Source organism: Bufo bufo, chromosome 4 (assembly GCF_905171765.1).
Source record: "Bufo bufo chromosome 4, aBufBuf1.1, whole genome shotgun sequence".
NCBI lineage: Eukaryota > Metazoa > Chordata > Amphibia > Anura > Bufonidae > Bufo > Bufo bufo.
The window spans coordinates 81,233,880-81,251,203 of NC_053392.1; the positions used below are offsets into that span (position 1 = coordinate 81,233,880).

Below are 17,324 nucleotides of genomic sequence, written 5' to 3' on the forward strand. Positions count from 1 at the left end.
CGCCTTCTGCAGTCCTGAGCGTGATGCTGTGTGAACGCGGTGCTGGGGCGCAGAGCGGTGAGCCGGTTTATGTTATGGCTACTATGGGCTAACAGTTGTTATTCATTAGGATTTTAGCCTTAACCCTTTAATGACTAGATCTGTTACCACATCATTTTACATGCATTTTTTTTTTTTTATGTCAGCGTCAATATAGGGCTTGCTTTTTTTAGTTGCAAGATGAGTTGTGTGGCACCATTTTGGGGAGTAAATCTGATTTATTACTGAGCTTTTATTACATTTTTTTGGGGGCGGAGGATGCAAAAAAGGAGCAATTCCACCATTGTTATCTGAGTTTTTTTTTATTTTATTCTAGTGGTCGGAGGGAAAGTATTTTTACATTTTACTACATTCACACAATAGACGCTGTGATTTCTGGGGCTCCACATCACCAGAGTCGTAACCGTTTTCTTTTTGTCATCGTACCCGTATTAATCCTCATTCACACGTCAGTGTTTCACGGACAGCACACGTCCCCATTCATTTAATGTTTGTCTTCACACGTCAGTGTATTACCGCGGTCCGTGCTCTATTTTGTCCGTGTTCATGGATCCATCACACCCATTATGGGTCCGTGTTTCACGGATCATCAGGAAGAGATGCTTTGAAAATTATTTTTCAGCTGTGCAGTGTCAGTGAAACACAGATGACGGATACACGGACCCTTCATGGACGCGTAACTGACCACCTTCTCACGGACACGGATGTGTGAATGAGGCTTTAGGACGTCTTTTTCTGCGGGATGGATTGTAGTTTTTAGGCTACTTTCACACTAGTGTTTTTGCTGGATCGGGCAGAGTTCATCAAAACCGCTTCCATTACTGATAATACAACCGTCTGCATCCGTTATGAACTCCATTAAAAGTCAATGGGGGACGGATCCGTTTTATATTGTGTCAGAGAAAACGGATCCGTCCCCATTGACTTGCATTGTGGGTCACGGTGGATTCGTCTTGCTCCACATCTCATGACGGAAAGAAAATCGCAGCAATCTCAATACCGGAAAATAGAAACGCTAGTGTGAAAGTAGCCTTATTGATGCCATTTTGGGGTACTTATATTTAATGGACTTATTTTGGGGGGGGGGGGAAACCGTTGAAATTCTAAGTTATTTTATATTTTACAGGTCGGCATTACCAAATATGAATATTGTTATGGTTAATTCCACTTATGAAATTCGTTCACGCTTCGTTTACTGGTAACAGGTGAATTGCGGTATGGATTCTGTTACCACGGACCATAACGCAATTCTATGACGGGATGCATAACGGAATGCCTTTATTCCGTCATAGAATTGCGCTGCCGATCAGCTGTTTGAAAAAGCTGCTGAGAGCTGTGACCTCCTCACATCTTACCATGAACAGCGCCATCCATTGTATAGTGGCTGTGCTTGGTATTGCAGCCCAGGCTCAATCACTTAGAGGCCCTATCACCTCTCCTGACATGCCTGTTTTAATAGCTTCATGCATTCCCCATGTAACAACAATTCTGGAGCATCTATTCTTATGGCTCTATGTTGTTCCATTCCTTTATTATTTCTACCAGAAGTTATGAATGAATTGCTAGCAGTCTGCAGTAAGGGTACAGAGGGGTAACCAGTTGGGGGGGTGTACCTGCACAGTCTGACAAGAGCAGCATGGATTGATACAGTGTGTCTGTGCAGGTACACAGATCCACAAAAAATATGCATGACGTCCGTGTGCATTCTGTATTTTGCGGAACGGAACAGCTGGCCCTTAGGGCTCATTCACACGAACGTAAGGGCTCGTTGCCCATGCTGCATATGGCGGTTCTGCAATACACCGGGCAGCGGCCGTGTGCATTCCGCATCACTGATACGCAAATGGGTCCGCAAATCCGGAGATGCGGATCGGAACGGAACCGCACGGAAGCACTACGGAGTGCTTCCATGTGGTTCCGTTCCGTGCTACCGTTCCACAAAAAGATAGAACTTGTCCTATCTTTTTGCGGAACGGACGGATCGCGGACCCTATTCAAGTGAATGGGTCTGCTATCCACATGCGGCTGCCCCACAGTCGGTGCCCTTGGCATTGCGGACCGCAATTTGCGGTCCACAGCACGGGCACTGAGCCCTTACGTTCGTGTGAACGAGCCCTTAATAGAACAGTCCTATCCTTGTCCGTAATGCGGTCAATAATTAGGACATGTTCTATTTCTTTGCGGAACGGACATACAAAAACGGAATGCACATCAAGTACCTTCCGTTTTTTTGCAGACCCATTGAAATGGAAAAAAAAAACTGAACAGACACAGAGAAAATACGATTGTGTGAATGAGCCCTAAATGGAACTGAGCTGCATCTAGGCCGCGTGACTGATGAACGTGACATCACTGACCTAGGAAGAGAGTACAGAACTCACCGGAGCACCGCTGCCTCTTAGAACAGCCGGCGCCGGGAGTCGGACCCCCAGCGATGTGATATTGGTTATGGGAATTGCCCTGTATGGACACTGAGCCGATCCCCGAGTGATAAGCATATAGTGCGAGCTCCTAGACTGACTAATAATCCATGTAATTAGCTTTCCCTCATATAAATATATTACTTTTAACAGGTGTAACAAGAAATGAACCAGATACAGAATCTATTGTATGACGCCCTAATAAAAACACAACACGTGGAGAGCGCTGCACTCATCAAAATACGAGAAGCCACCGCCCTGATGTCACCGCCAGGATTCCATGTAAGGACAGGGGCGCACTTGGGAAGAGGGGAGACTGAGAACCCCTCTCTCTATGAGTACCGTAGTTCTGGGGGGAGAAATCAAGTTACTAGTTGTAATTCTCCCTGCTACCACTAGATGGCATATAAGTTAGATTTGTGAAAATCTCTATCCAGCTAGCACCCCCTGGTGGCAGCTGCAGGAACATTTATTAACTATCATTAAATTATTGGTGCACTTTCCTGCCCAAGACCACCACTAACCCCTGCTCCATCCTAAATACACTCGTGGAAAAAATAAATAAAAAAAATAGCCAAGCAGGAGTCGTTGGAATGGAATTAAACTATCTATCTGTAAAGAATAAATCAAGGCAACTGGACTTGCTGTAGATTTCTTGAAAACGTTTCACTCGTTCTTCCAACGAGCTCTCAATTCTGAGTGAAAGCTCGTTGGAAGAACGAGTGAAACGTTTTCAAGAAATCTACAGTAAGTCCAGTTGCCTTGATTTTTTCTTTACAGATATACCATGACCTGGATAAATGAGAACCTTCACAGACATAAACTTTCTATGTGTAAATGTAATGATGATATATGTAAGTGGTTACAATATTAGAGTGAAGGGGAAAACTGTACAACTGAAAGGACCCTGATGGGCTGCCTAAAGCCTGGATACAAAATGAGATACGGTCTCTAGCCTGGATAGAAGATGAGATACGGCCTCTGGCCTGGATACAAGATGAGATACGGCCCCTAGCCTGGATACAAGATGAGATACGGCCCCTAGCCTGGATACAAGATGAGATACGGCCCCTAGCCTGGATACAAGATGAGATACGACCTCTAGCCTGGATACAAGATGAGATACGGTCTCTAGCCTGGATAGAAGATGAGATACAGCCTCTAGCCTGGTTACAAGATGAGATACAGCCTCTAGCCTGGTTACAAGATGAGATACGGCCTCTAGACTGGACACAAGATGAGATACGTCCTCTAGCCTGGATACCAGATGAGATACAGCCTCTAGCCTGGATACCAGATGAGATACGGCCTCTAGCCTGGATACCAGATGAGATACGGTGTAACAATCCTACAGGCTCACCTGAGTCAGAGGACCGCTGGCTGGAGGTAGGAGTGGAGCCCAGTGGCAAGGACCGCAGGCAGGTAGTAGGTAGGGACAAGCAGAAGAGTAGTCGGTAGGCAGGCGGTGGGTCAGGGCAGGCGGCAGTAAGCGTGGTCAGACAATCCGGATGGCAACGGTGGTAGCAGTTCAGTAGGTAGGGACAAGCAGAAGAGTAGTCGGTAGGCAATTCCTGGTCAGCAGTGGACTTTCAGTAGTAGCAGGAGCAGCAGATGAGGAGAAGCTTGATCAAGGCTCAGGAGCTCAATAATCAGCAAGCTAGAGTGCAAGGGGCTGGACTTGTATAGGGAAGTACCAGGTGTGGGGAATCAAGGGTGATGAGCAAGGCTTGGCAAGACTGAGGTTACATAATAGGTTTCAGGGAGTAATGTCCAGAGAGGACGGTAGCCTAGTAAGCAGGGCTACCGCCTGGGATGTGGCTGGTCATGGGTTCGAATCCCGACAGTACTCCCCCCCCCCCCCCCCCCCTTCCAAGGTGACCTCCGGGCACCGCAGGGGCAGGCTTACCGGGGTGCCGTTGGTGGAACTCTTTTACCAGTCTGGGGGCGTGGACATTTTCTTCAGGCTCCCAGGAGTTATCCTCGGGAGGGTAACCCTCCCACCCAATTAGGTATTGTAGTCTTCCCCAGTGGATCCTGGAGTCGAGGATCTTTGCGACAACGTATTCTTCTTCACCCTGTACCCTCACGGGTGGTGGAGGGGGCGAGTGGCGGCCTGTGAAGGTGTTCTCCACGTATGGCTTGAGGAGTGAGCAATGGAAGACAGGGTGCACCCTAATGGAGTCCGGAAGGTCGAGCCGGAACGTGACCTCGTTGATTTGTGCGGTGATCCGAAACGGACCCATGTATCTTTGGGCCAACTTTTTGGAGGGGACCTTCAATCTGAGGTTCCTGGTGGACAGCCACACCTTGTCTCCCACATGGAAGCCCGGGGTGGGTTTGCGACGTCTGTCTGCTCCCTGTTTAAAACGCCTCTGGGCGAGCTGGAGGTTGTCTATAATGTTCTTTTGTGCCTCCTGTAGGGTTGTTAGGCGTTCGGCCACTGCTGGGAGGGTGGAGGCGACGGGCAGGTGGGGAATGAACACCGGGTGCAAGCCTGTGTTAGCAAAGAAGGGGCTGTGCTTGGTTGAGCTATGCTCAGCATTGTTGTAGGCGAACTCGGCCGTGGGGAGATGGTCAAGCCAGTCATCCTGCAGGTGGGAGCTGAAACAGCGTAGGTACTGCTCTAGGGTCTGATTAGTTCTCTCAGTCTGCCCGTTTGACTGAGGGTGGAAAGCGGAGGATAGGTTCACTTTAACCCCGAGCGCCAGGCAGAAGTACTTCCAGAACTTTGAGGCAAATTGTACGCCTCGGTCGGAGACCACGTCGTCCGGGATCCCATGCAGCCTGAAGACCTCTCTGAGAATTAGATCGGCCGTCTGTTTGGCGGTGGGTATGCCTTTGTAGGGGATGAAATGGGCCATCTTGGTGAGACGGTCGACCACGACCAGGATAGTGTTCATCCCTTTTGAAGGAGGAAGGTCTACCACAAAGTCCATGGAGATCGAGCCCCAGGGGCGGGAGGGAATAGGGAGGGGTTGTAACAGACCCACGGGGGAGGAACGAGGAGTCTTATTGCGGGCACAGACCGCGCACGAGGAGATGTACCTCTTGATGTCCTCCTTGTATGTTGGCCACCAGAAGGAGCGGGAGAGAAGCTCCTGGGTCTTTCTTGTGCCAAAATGGCCGGCCAGCTTGGAGTCATGGTTGAGTTTGAGCACTTCGAGCCGTGCGATTTCTGGTACATATAGTTGTAGGTCCTGATGAAACCAATGACCGTTCTTAAACGTAAGGCTGACATTCCCTGTGGGGTGGGCGAGGAAGGGGTCATTTTCGTATCCTTCTTTGATTGTGCCCAGGAGTTCTTTAGAGTAGGTGGCCCCTACGACCCTTCTCTCGGGTAAGATGTTATTTTGGCCCTTGTTACTCTGTGAGGGCTCGGAAAACATTCTGGAGAGGGCGTCAGCCTTGCCGTTTTTTGATCCAGGGCGATAGGTGATGAGATAGTTGAAGCTGGAAAAGAATAGGCTCCATCTGGCCTGTCTGGCTGAGAGTCTCTTAGCGCTGCGGATGAACTCTAGGTTCTTGTGGTCCGTTAGTACGATTATGGGGTTGGTGGCTCCCTCCAGCAGGTGTCTCCACTCGGAGAAGGCATCCTTGATCGCCAGTAGTTCTTTGTTCCCGATGTCATAGTTCTTCTCGGAGGGGGACATCTGGCGGGAGAAATATGCGCACGGGTGTAATAGCATCCTCTCCCCTGTCCGTTGTGACAAAACTGCCCCCACCGCAGAGTCTGATGCATCCACTTCGACTGTAAATGGGAGCTCGGGGTTCGGGTGGATTAGGATTGGGGCAGAAGTGAAAAGGAGTTTCAACTTGGTGAAGGCCTCCTGGGCCTCGGGTGTCCAGGAGAAGGGGACTGCCTTCTTGGTGAGTTGGGTGATTGCTGCTATGACCTTGGAGAAGTTCCGGATAAACTTCCGATAGAAGTTGGCGAAGCCAATGAATCTTTGTATCTCCTTCTCGTTTTTCGGAACGGGCCAGTTCATCACAGCTTGGACCTTCCCCGGGTCCATACTTAGGCCCTCTGGGGAGATGATGTATCCGAGGAACTGAGTGGTGGTTCGCTCAAACTCGCATTTCTCTAGCTTGATATAGAGAGAGTTCTGTCTGAGTCTCTGCAGTACCCTGCGGACGTGTTCGCGGTGCTGCTCGAGGTCTTCAGAGAAGATCAAGATGTCGTCCAGGTAAACGACTACAAACAGATCCAGCATGTCCCTGAGGACGTCGTTAATGAAGTGCTGGAAGGTGGCGGGAGCATTGCAGAGTCCGAAAGGCATGACCAGGTACTCGAAATGACCATAACGTGTCCGGAAGGCGGTCTTCCATTCGTCCCCAGGGCGGATTCGGACGAGGTTGTAGGCCCCTCGAAGGTCGAGTTTGGTGAAGATCTTTGCTTCCCGGAGTCTCTCAAGGAGTTCGGAAATCAGTGGGAGCAGGTACCGTTTTTTTACGGTTATGTCATTAAGCTTTCTGTAGTCTATGCAGGGACGCAGGGAGGAGTCTTTTTTCTCTACGAAGAAAAAGGGGGCTCCCGCGGGGGAGGTGGAGGGCCGGATGAACCCCTTCCTCAGGTCCTCGTCCAGGTAGTCTTTCAGAGCCTTGAGTTCAGGCTCTGAGAGGGAGTAGATACTGCCAAAGGGTATTTCGGCCCCGGGCAACAGTTCTATAGGGCAGTCGTAGGGTCGGTGTGGTGGCAGCTTGTCTGCGTTTTTCTTGTCGCAGACATCCTGGAACTTGCGGTATTGAGGGGGTAGCAGATCCTTGACGGATAGTTTTGAGATGGTGGTGTCTTCGGGTGGAAGGACGGGTTTGTGGGAGCAATTTAGCGTGCAGAACTCGGATGGGAATCGTATGCAGCGGGTTTCCCAGTCCACCGAGGGGTTGTGGGTGGCCAACCATGGGATGCCCAAGATCACTGGGAACTTCGGGGAGGCGATCAGAGAGAAGTGGATCTTTTCACGGTGATCTGGTTCTATGAGGAGTTGTAGTTCGGTAGTCTCGTGAGTGGCCGGCCCCGAGGAGAGTGGGGATCCGTCGACGGTTTCCAGGTCAACGGGGGCTGCCTTGATTGTCAGTGGAATGTTCTTTTCGCGGGCGAAGGTTAGGTCCATGAAGTTGCCTCCCGCCCCGGAGTCTAACATCGCTGAACAGGGGAGTTGTCGCCCCTCAATGTCGATGAGGATGGGGACGATGAAGTGGGATCCATGAGCCGCCGTGTTGTTATTTTCAGGGGCTGCTGGCGGGGTTGGAGTCTGTGGTTGCTCCTTTTAGCTCCGTGACGGCAATAGTCTTTCGGATCTTATGAGGACATTTGATGGCAAAATGACCCGGCTCCCCACAGTAGAGGCAGAGGTTTTCGGCCAGCCTTCTCTCCTTCTCAGCTGTGGATAGAGACCTACGTAGAGCGTCGACCTGCATAGGTTCAGTTACTGACTGGGGGTCGCGCTGGGCGGTGGAAGAGAAGGAGTAAGTGGGTCTGTGGTCCGAGGACCAGAGTCTTTCTTTCTTCCTCTCGGAATGTCTTTGATCTATCCGGATGCATAACTGAATGAAGTCATCCAGATCGTCCGGGGCCTCAACTCTGGCGAGTTCGTCCTTTATTAATTCTGACAGGCCTCGCCGGAATTGCCTTCTCTGTGCCGCTGGGTTCCAGGTGGTGTCCGTGACCCAACGGCGAAACTCGGCGGTGTATTCGGCGACGGAGCGTCTCCCTTGCCGCAGACCATGTAGTCGCGCCTCGGCTGTCGCACAGCGGTTGGGGTCATCGAAGACTTGGCTCATGGTGGTGATGAAGTTGTTTAGGTTGTCCAGGAGCTGACTGTTAGTCTCCACGTATGGTGATGCCCATGCTAATGCTTCATCCGTCAGGAGATTGACCACGAATAGCACCTTGTTTTTCTCGGTGGTGAAGGGGGCCGGGTACATCTGAAAATAGATGCAGCATTGGTTTAGAAACCCCCGATACTGGCGTCTGTCGCCGCTGAATTTTGATGGGAGTGGCATGCGGGTGTCTGCGGGTGCTTGGCAAGACTGAGGTTACATAATAGGTTTCAGGGAGTAATGTCCAGAGAGGACGGTAGCCTAGTAAGCAGGGCTACCGCCTGGGATGTGGCTGGTCACGGGTTCGAATCCCGACATACGGCCTCTAGCCTGGATACCAGATGAGATACGGCCTCTAGCCTGGATACCAGATGAGATACGGCCTCTATCCTGGATACAAGATGAGATACGGCCTCTAGCCCGGATACAAGATGAGATACGGCCTCTAGACTGGATACAAGATGAGATACCGCCTCTAGCCTGGTTACAAGATGAGATACGGCCTCTAGACTGGATACAAGATGGGATACGGCCTCTAGCCTAGATACAAGATGGGATACGGCCTCTAGACTGGATACAAGATGAGATACCGCCTCTAGCCTAGATACAAGATGGGATACGGCCTCTAGCCTGGTTACAAGATGAGATACAGCCTCTAGACTAGACATAAGATGAGATACGGTTGGGCATGGAGGCATACAGGTTCTGTATGGTATCCAGCAGTATATTTGCCCACAGATGTTATAGGTTGGTCTGTAGATCCTGCACACTTGTAGGTCGGTGAAGCTGACGTCCCAGCTGGTCCCATAAATGCTCGGTGACCGGGCAGCCGAAGAAGTCTTGTAATCTGGCGAAGACATTCCTGGGAAACCCTTGCTGTGTGTGGTGAGCATCATCCTGCTGATAGATGCCAGTTGGAAGCCCTGCCATGAGAGGAACACATGTGGTGGCAGGATGTCCTGCACTTATCACTGAGCTGTCAGTGTCCCTCATATCACTACTAGGGGTGACCAACTGTCGTATATGATGATGCCCCAGATCATCCCACACGCAGTTGGGGCAGTGGGTCCTCCACAGCAAAGGCAGGGTTGAAGCGCCCACAACGAGGCCTCCATACTGGAATCCGACCGCATTGGGATCCCAAACAGAACCTGGATTTGTCTCTAAAGATCATATGGTTCCAGTACATGGAAGTCCAGGTTTCTGATTAACGACACAACTGCAAACAAAGATGACGATGGCTGGCTGTCAATGGCAGGAAACTTAATGGGCACAATGACATCCAATTTCCTTCTGCTAAGTGCCTGGAAATAGTCCAGGCAGAGACAGAGGAGTGCAGTGAAGGAGCCACCTGTGTGTGGATGGTGGACAAGAAAGCTGTAGTAGCTGCTCGTGTTTGTCAGTGGTCTTCTCTACTGGTGGTCTGTCTGGGCCATCCGGAGCCTGTTCACCGTATGTGCGTGACCTCGTGTAACCACTGCACCTTCTAACAGCTTGATTGGAACAGCCTAGATGGTGGGAAATTCATTGAAACGATCATCCTTCTTCTTTCAGTCCAATGAGGTGCCCCCTCTCGCAGTCTGTAAACTAGGCAACATGTCTTCAAGTGCATTGTAGAAGCATGTCTAGCAGCGATCTCTCAGTAAGAGGTACACTACCCAAAAGTAGCCTCTAAAAGCCTTTTTGTAGGACAGCGGGGGAAACATTTTTACTACCTCTTGTGGAAAGAGCTAGTGTTTAATCAGAGCACACCTGTAATCATTTCCATATCTGCCTGAGACGTAACTGCTGGACGAGTTTTGCAGCAATCTGACATATCTATATGGGTGCGGTACTTATTTTTTTTGGCAATGAGTGTAATATAATTAAAATACAGGATTAAGGGTTAAAGGGGTTGGCTGCTCACCAAAAAAAGGTTTTAGTGTTTTCATAGGCAGGATTGCAGCAACTCCTTCATAGGAATACTGTCACTAACACCAAACCGACCCATAAAAGGGAATGATGTCATTTATGTAGAAAGTCCATAAATCGGCAGCATTTCCCTGCCTCCGTTGCTTCTCCAAGACACTTAGAAACCCCCTTGAAAAATCCTGTACTTGCCCCTCTAGGGAAGTCTATGTGATTGTACGGATGGGATCCTGATGGGATCTTCTGTCAGTTAAGTTTATTAGATCTCCCTGGATGGTGGCGACTATGGAGAATTATAACGGTATATTCAGTAGTCCAGAGAACCTGGATTATCGAGTATTCAGATACCTGTCCATCTGTGTTGTGTACTGTATATGTGGTTTTATGGGATTTGTTGTACTTTTTTCTGTTCCTCTTAGCAGCTTCAACCTCAGCAAGTCCAGGTGATCATCAATGCCTTCAGGAACAGCTCAGTCCTTAGAAGAGAAGGCTTCCATTTTCTGGACAAGAATTACAAGTGCCTCCGTGCTGATAAGAACTCCATCTACGCTAAATGTGTGAGTGGTTTGTGGTAGTTGTGTGATGTCAGCTCAGGTTATTCCATAATAGTCACTGCCAGCGGAGGGACACTTAGACCTAGGATTTGGAAATCTCTCTGCGAGACTGGAGAGAAGTCGTCTCCTCTCTGGGGTCACTAAAGTGTGAACCTAAATGCTAGAAATATTTCTTCCTGCATCCACCACTAGGGGGAGCGCTCTGTATAGAAAACTCATCTGTATAAATCTATATCTCCTTGTAAGATATCTGTAGTACATGTACTGCGGATGTGTGCAGGGATGGTATGGCATGGGCTTATCCCACATGGGGAATGGCATAAATAAAAATCCCAAAATCCCAATCCAGAATTTTCAAATTATCAAAAATAGTGCCAATATAAATTATAGCTCTTCCCGTAAAAAAACAAGTCCTCATGCAGCTCCATTAACGGAAAAAAATTTAAAAAAAATGGGTGTCAAATGGCGAGACAAAGCCCAATTTTTTGATTATTTATTTTTGAAAAGAAACATAGAAAGAATAAAAAAAATTGTATCAGTCTTTTGACTGCACAGTGACAGTAAAAATGACACCCGCCTCGGCCCCCCCCCCCCCCCCCAAAATTATTATTATTTTTTTTTATTTAACACCTCAAAAACACATTTTTCAGCACCTTGAATGGTAGATCAAATGGTGCCATTAAAAATACGGCTGCAGTGCAAAGGGGAAATTAACATGTAGCTCCCCATAATGGTGGCTGCAGGCATCAGAATTGTATAAGAACAGGGAATTTGAAGCTCTGAATAAGAAAATAAGAAAATTGAAGATAAAATATATATTATAAAATTATGCCATAAACCACGATATGTAAAAAAAATAATTGCCCTGGACTAGTGTCCATCACCCATGATGGATGGCCAACCTACGGCTTTTAAGCTGTTGTAAAACTACAACTCCCACCATGCCCTGCTGTAGGTTGATAGCTGTTGGCAGTCTGGGAATGCTGGGAGTTGTAGTTTTGCAACAGCTGGAGAGCCTCAGGTTGGCCATCCCTGTCATAGTTTCCCCTAGGGATGCCATTATATTTTAGAGATCGGGCTCATTATATAGAATAAACATGATCAATCGACCCTGCTAGGAACCCATGTAATGATACAGCGTCCCCTACAGTCACAACCCTGAAGACCAGGCATGTAATATTAGTTTAGTCAGCTCTAGCACCTCAGGTTATGTAATCCTGGAGAAACCCTTTAGTCATCTGCCGGGTAGGAAGCCTTTACCTTGGCTATAATGCTGAGACATTGTGTAAATTATATTTCTCATTTCAGGGTAATAATGGAGTCATAATGGTAAAAACCAAGTCCAATATCCTCCTTGCTACATACCGTGACGGCATGTACCCCAGTGTGTGTGTGGAGGCCACAGAGAAGCTTGGTAGGTTTTTCACTTGTTAAACTTTTTAATACCCTATATAAAAGACAAAAAAGGTGCGATAAGCAGCACTATGAAGGTAAGACTAGTTATACTCTTGTACATAGGAGGCAGTATTATAGTAGTTATATTCTTGTACATAGGAGGCAGTATTATAGTAGTTATATTCTTGTACATAGGAGGCAGTATTATAGTAGTTATATTCTTGTACATAGGAGCAGTATTATAGTAGTTATATTCTTGTACATAGGAGGCAGTATTATAGTAGTTATATTCTTATACATAGGAGCAGTATTATAGTAGTTATATTCTTGTACATAGGAGCAGTATTATAGTAGTTATATTCTTGTACATAGGAGGCAGTATTATAGTAGTTATATTCTTGTACATAGGAGGCAGTATTATAGTAGTTATATTCTTGTACATAGGAGGCAGTATTATAGTAGTTATATTCTTGTACATAGGAGGCAGTATTATAGTAGTTATATTCTTATACATAGGAGGCAGTATTATAGTAGTTATATTCTTATACATAGGAGGCAGTATTATAGTAGTTATATTCTTATACATAGGAGCAGTATTATAGTAGTTATATTCTTGTACATAGGAGCAGTATTATAGTAGTTATATTCTTGTACATAGGAGCAATATTATAGTAGTTATATTCTTGTACATAGGATGCAGTATTATAGTAGTTATATTCTTGTACTTAGGAGTCACATTTGATTTTTGTTTTCATATAGAAGCATAGACATGAACACTGACACTTTTTCTGAACCAGAAAGTCCTGTACTGCAGTTGTCACTTCCCTTTTCCCGATCTTGCTGGCATCTCTGTAGGTGACTACAATGAGCACAGGAAATGTCTTCCATAAACGGGATTAGCATTGTATATTAACCCCTTAAGGACTTAGGGCGTACCGGTACGCCCTATTTCCCGAATCCTTAAGGACTCAGGGCGTACCGATACGTCCTAAGTTTAAATCGAGATTGCGGAGCTGCGGGGGTTAATCCGAACAGGATGCCGGCTGAAATCATTCAGCCGGCATCCTGTCACAACGCCAGGGGGGTCATGTGACCCCCGTATCAGCGATCGCCGCAAACCGCAGGTCAATTCAGACCTGCTGTTTGCTGCGCTTTCTGCAGTTTCTGATCCCCACGGTCCCTGACCGCGGGGATCAGAAACGTTAAAATGCCCAAAATGTCGATTTTGCACCCCTGCATGATTTTATGCCGGCGGGTGGTGCAGGGAGGGGGTTGCGGGAGGCGGGCGGTAAGGCAGGCGGGATCGCGATTCCCCGCCCACCTCCTCTTGAAAATTCGTTGGTGGCCAGTGGTTATACCAGAGTGTCAGCACATTGCTGACACTCTGGTATAAACGGCTGACATCTGTACAGATGTCAGCCGTTTAACCCTTTCCATACCGCGGTCCGTACGGGACATGGTGTAAATAAACCAGTCCAGCAAAATCTGCCTTCTAAAAACCATACGGCGCACCTTTCCCTCTGCGCCCTGCCGTGTGCCCGTACAGTAGTTTACGGCCACATATGGGGTGTTTCTGCAAACTACAGAATCGGGGCATTTTGTTTGGCTGTTAACCCTTGCTTTGTTACTGGAAAAAATGGATTTAAATGGAAAATTTGCCAAAAAATCTAAATTCTGAAATTTTAACACCATTTGCCATTAACTCTTGTGGAACACCTAAAGGGTTAACAAAGTTTGTAAAATCTGTTTTGAATACCTTGTGGGGTGTAGTTTATAGAATAGGGTCATTTTTGGGTGGTTTCTATTATGTAAGCCTCGCAAAGTGACTTCAGACCTGAACTGGTCCCTAAACATTGGGTTTTTGAAAACTTCTAAGCCTTGTAACATCCCCAAAAAATAAAATCTCATTTCCAAAATGATCCAAACATGAAGTAGACATATGGGGAATGTAAAGTAATAACTATTTTTGGAGGTATTACTATGTATTACAGAAGTAGAGAAATTAAAACTTGGAAATTTGCTATTTTGAAATTTTTTTGGCTATATTTGGTATTTTTTTTATAAATAAAAATGAATTTTTTTTACTTCATTTTACCAGTGTCATGAAGTACAATATGTGACGAAAAAACAATCTCAGAATGGCCTGGATAAGTCAAAGCGTTTTAAAGTTATCAGCACTTAAAGTGACACTGGTCAGATTTGCAAAACATGGCCAAGTCCTTAAGGTGAAATAGGGCTGAGTCCTTAAGGGGTTAAACTCATTTCCTCTGAGATAGCAATAAATGTCACAGTATTTGCTGTCTAATAGATGCTAAACGTGGGACAAAAATGGAATGTGAACACAGCCTTAATACAGTATATGGGTGGATTGGCCATCTCTGCTGCGTGTATTATATAAGTTCAGAAAATGATTGAAGGTACAATATACAAGATGTCACCGATATCCTCTGCTACTTACAGTACTGGAGAGGTGGTAGACCAGGATAAGCACATAACACCTACACCCATACCTCTCGCCAAGTTTGCCTAAAAGATGGATTGCCTCAGCCGTCCTAGAGCTGGAATGTACGGACTCCCAGGCTCAGGTGTATAACCTTCAATATGGTAAAACTCAACGCGTTTCGGGGATCCCCTCAATACTATTATATATAATTGTAAAAAGGAAAGTTCAGCAGCTCTCACCTGCCCCTCCTTCACCTGTGAGCACGGAAAGCCCGAATCAGGCCCGGGTAGCAGAGATGCGAAAAAGATTCAAGAAATCCAGCTCCACTTCGATAAAAGGAATCTTTATTTTGCTTGCGGTAAAATCTCATCCAAATATGGTTACAAAAAGTCTTGTCTACGCGTTTCGGGCTACCAGAAACAATTCCAGCCCTTCCTCATGACACAGTAAGACATTAAAAGTGGCACCTTTTAAAAGGGAAACTGCACCTGTTTTCACTAATTGTGTTCACATGACTGCAAATGCCCTCATAAGAGTGCCACGCCTCTGAACAACTCTTCTCATGAAAATAAAAAGAGAAAAAACCATACAATACATAGTAAAAGAAACTATGCAAGAAACACATAAGGTATATACTGGCTAGGAAAATAATAGAATAGAATAAAAAAAAAGGAGAGATTATGTTCCTAAATATGGAAGCCACGTGGGCTCTGAAGGTGGGAATTATTGTTGCAGGATTAAGTCCAAACGTTTATTCAGACCACCTGGTTGGCGCGTATTTAATGCAAAAATCCAGAAGGACTCTCTATTTAGTAATACTCTTCTGTGGTCTCCTCCACGTTTGGGCAAAAAACCTCTTTCTATGCCCTGCACCACCATATCCGATGTGTCCCCACCATGGCAAACCGCAAAATGCAGACTGGCTGCAGATACATTGCGACTGCCATGGTGGGGCACATCAGAAATGTGTTTGCGTATTCTGGCTTTGATGGTGCACCCCACATACTGCAGCTTACATTTTTTGCATGTAATTAAATAAACTGCATGAGTTGTGTTACAATTAAGATACGATTTCATTTGAAATACTCTGTCATTTGAAGCTGAAACAAAAGTCTTGGAGATCGACATATGCGTGCAACAGATGCACTTCTGATGTCCGCACCTGTAGCTCCCTTTGGTCTTAAGCCAGACTGGTTGAGATTTTTTTTCTTTTCCTGGTATAGACTGGGGCTGACATAGTTTGCGATTGTGGGTGCTCTTCTAGCTGCACATTGGACCCCATCTGCAACTATGTCAGTCCATTCCTTGTCATAGGCCAGGACAGGAAAATGTTTTTTTATAATGCAACATATTTGTTTAAACTCTGTGCTGTATTGTGTGACAAACAGATTGTTCTTCCTGTTACTTTTAGAGTTTTTGTTGTAATTTCTGTTTCTGTTAGTGACTGTACTGCGGGATTCACCCCCCTTCAGGACATTTTCCTGTCTTGGATAAACCAGGAATCCTCTTTCAATAGTTGAAACCTGTCGTATTACATCCTCAACCTGTTTTGTGCCATAAGCTCTTTTATATAATCTGTGTGAGATATTTTCAGCCTCAGTCGAGAAGCTTTTTTCATCCGTGCAGTTTCTTCTTGCACGTATTATCTCACCCCTTGGTATATTGGCTATGACATGTTTAGGGTGACATGATGTAGCATGTAGTGTGGTATTCCCTGCCATGGGTTTTCTATAAGTGCATGTGAGGACTTGATTGGTAGAGGGATCTCCCCTCAGGTGCAAATCCAAAAAAAGAAATCCCCGTATATCATGGTGGACACTAAAAGAAATAGTGTCCACACAGGAGTTGATATAACCACAGAAGGATGGTATGGCGCCACATCAGCCGTCCAGATTAGGATCAGGTCCTCAATGTAACGGCCATACCACCTGATGTGATGCCAGAAAGGGTGGATGTCGATGAGGAGAATGCTCCTCTCCCACCATGCCATAAATATATTGGCTATGGAGGGAGAGAACTTAGCCCCCATCGACACCCCCGATATCTGAAGATAAAACTTGTTGTTGAACATGAAAAAGTTGCGCCTATTATATATAATTGTTTTTTATATATATATATATATATATATATATATATATATATATATATATATATAATTTGTTTTTAGGATCCTATTTTCGTGAGAAGGAAGTATGACGAGGAAGCACTATGGACATGAAGTGCAGCTTCTCTGCAGGACATCACGAGGGATGCAGATTGTTATATTCCAGAGGAAAGCATTCATTGCATTTCATGATTCACATGGAGTATAAAATAAATCACTCAAATGGTGCTAGAAAGTTTGTGAACCCTTTCAATGTTTCTGAATTGCTGCATATAAATTTCACCATGATACATCATTGTCCCTAATAGATCAGATGATACACAACTTCATGTTCTTACCAAACAAAGCAGCATTAAATGTCTTTTCTATAAAGTATGTGAACCTTTGCTTTCTGTAGTGACCTTCTCAAGTCGCGATGACTTCAGCCATTGATCAGTCCCACCCTTTTGTGTTGTGAACCACTAAAAATTGGCATTACCAAACTGCTTCCACCCATAGATGTTGGTGGGATTTCACGTATGATCATGACTCTTCAATATCTGCCAAAATGTATTCTGATTAAAGGAATAGTCCGGTATAGAAATCCTATTTTCATTTACCCTGTTATGGAGTTAATAGAGGGTGGTCTCCGTTTAGGACCT

General features: G+C 46.1%; 1 protein-coding gene across 2 annotated transcripts; it reads left to right on the top strand.

The window, feature by feature from the left end:
- Positions 1-6: 6 nt before the first annotated feature.
- PFN4 (profilin family member 4) lies at positions 7-17,024 on the top strand. 2 transcript variants are annotated; one of them, XM_040427435.1, is made up of 5 exons: positions 7-57; positions 2,613-2,741; positions 10,610-10,744; positions 12,050-12,155; positions 16,747-17,024. In XM_040427435.1, exons 2-5 carry the CDS (start codon positions 2,625-2,627, stop codon positions 16,773-16,775), a joined length of 387 nt encoding a protein of 128 aa, XP_040283369.1. In that variant the 5' UTR covers positions 7-57; positions 2,613-2,624; the 3' UTR covers positions 16,776-17,024. The 2 variants fall into 2 exon arrangements, with proteins under 2 accessions (XP_040283369.1, XP_040283371.1); XM_040427437.1 differs by having other exon boundaries at positions 39-94.
- The last annotated feature ends 300 nt before the right edge of the window (positions 17,025-17,324 follow it).

Coding starts and splice junctions, on each gene's coding strand:
- PFN4 (XM_040427435.1), top strand. CDS start 2,625: ATGAACCAGATACAGAATCTATTGTATGACGCCCTAATAAAAACACAA. Junction 2,742..10,609: donor TGTCACCGCCAGGATTCCAT/GTAAGGACAGGG, acceptor TCCTCTTAGCAG/CTTCAACCTCAGCAAGTCCA. Junction 10,745..12,049: donor ACTCCATCTACGCTAAATGT/GTGAGTGGTTTG, acceptor TTCTCATTTCAG/GGTAATAATGGAGTCATAAT.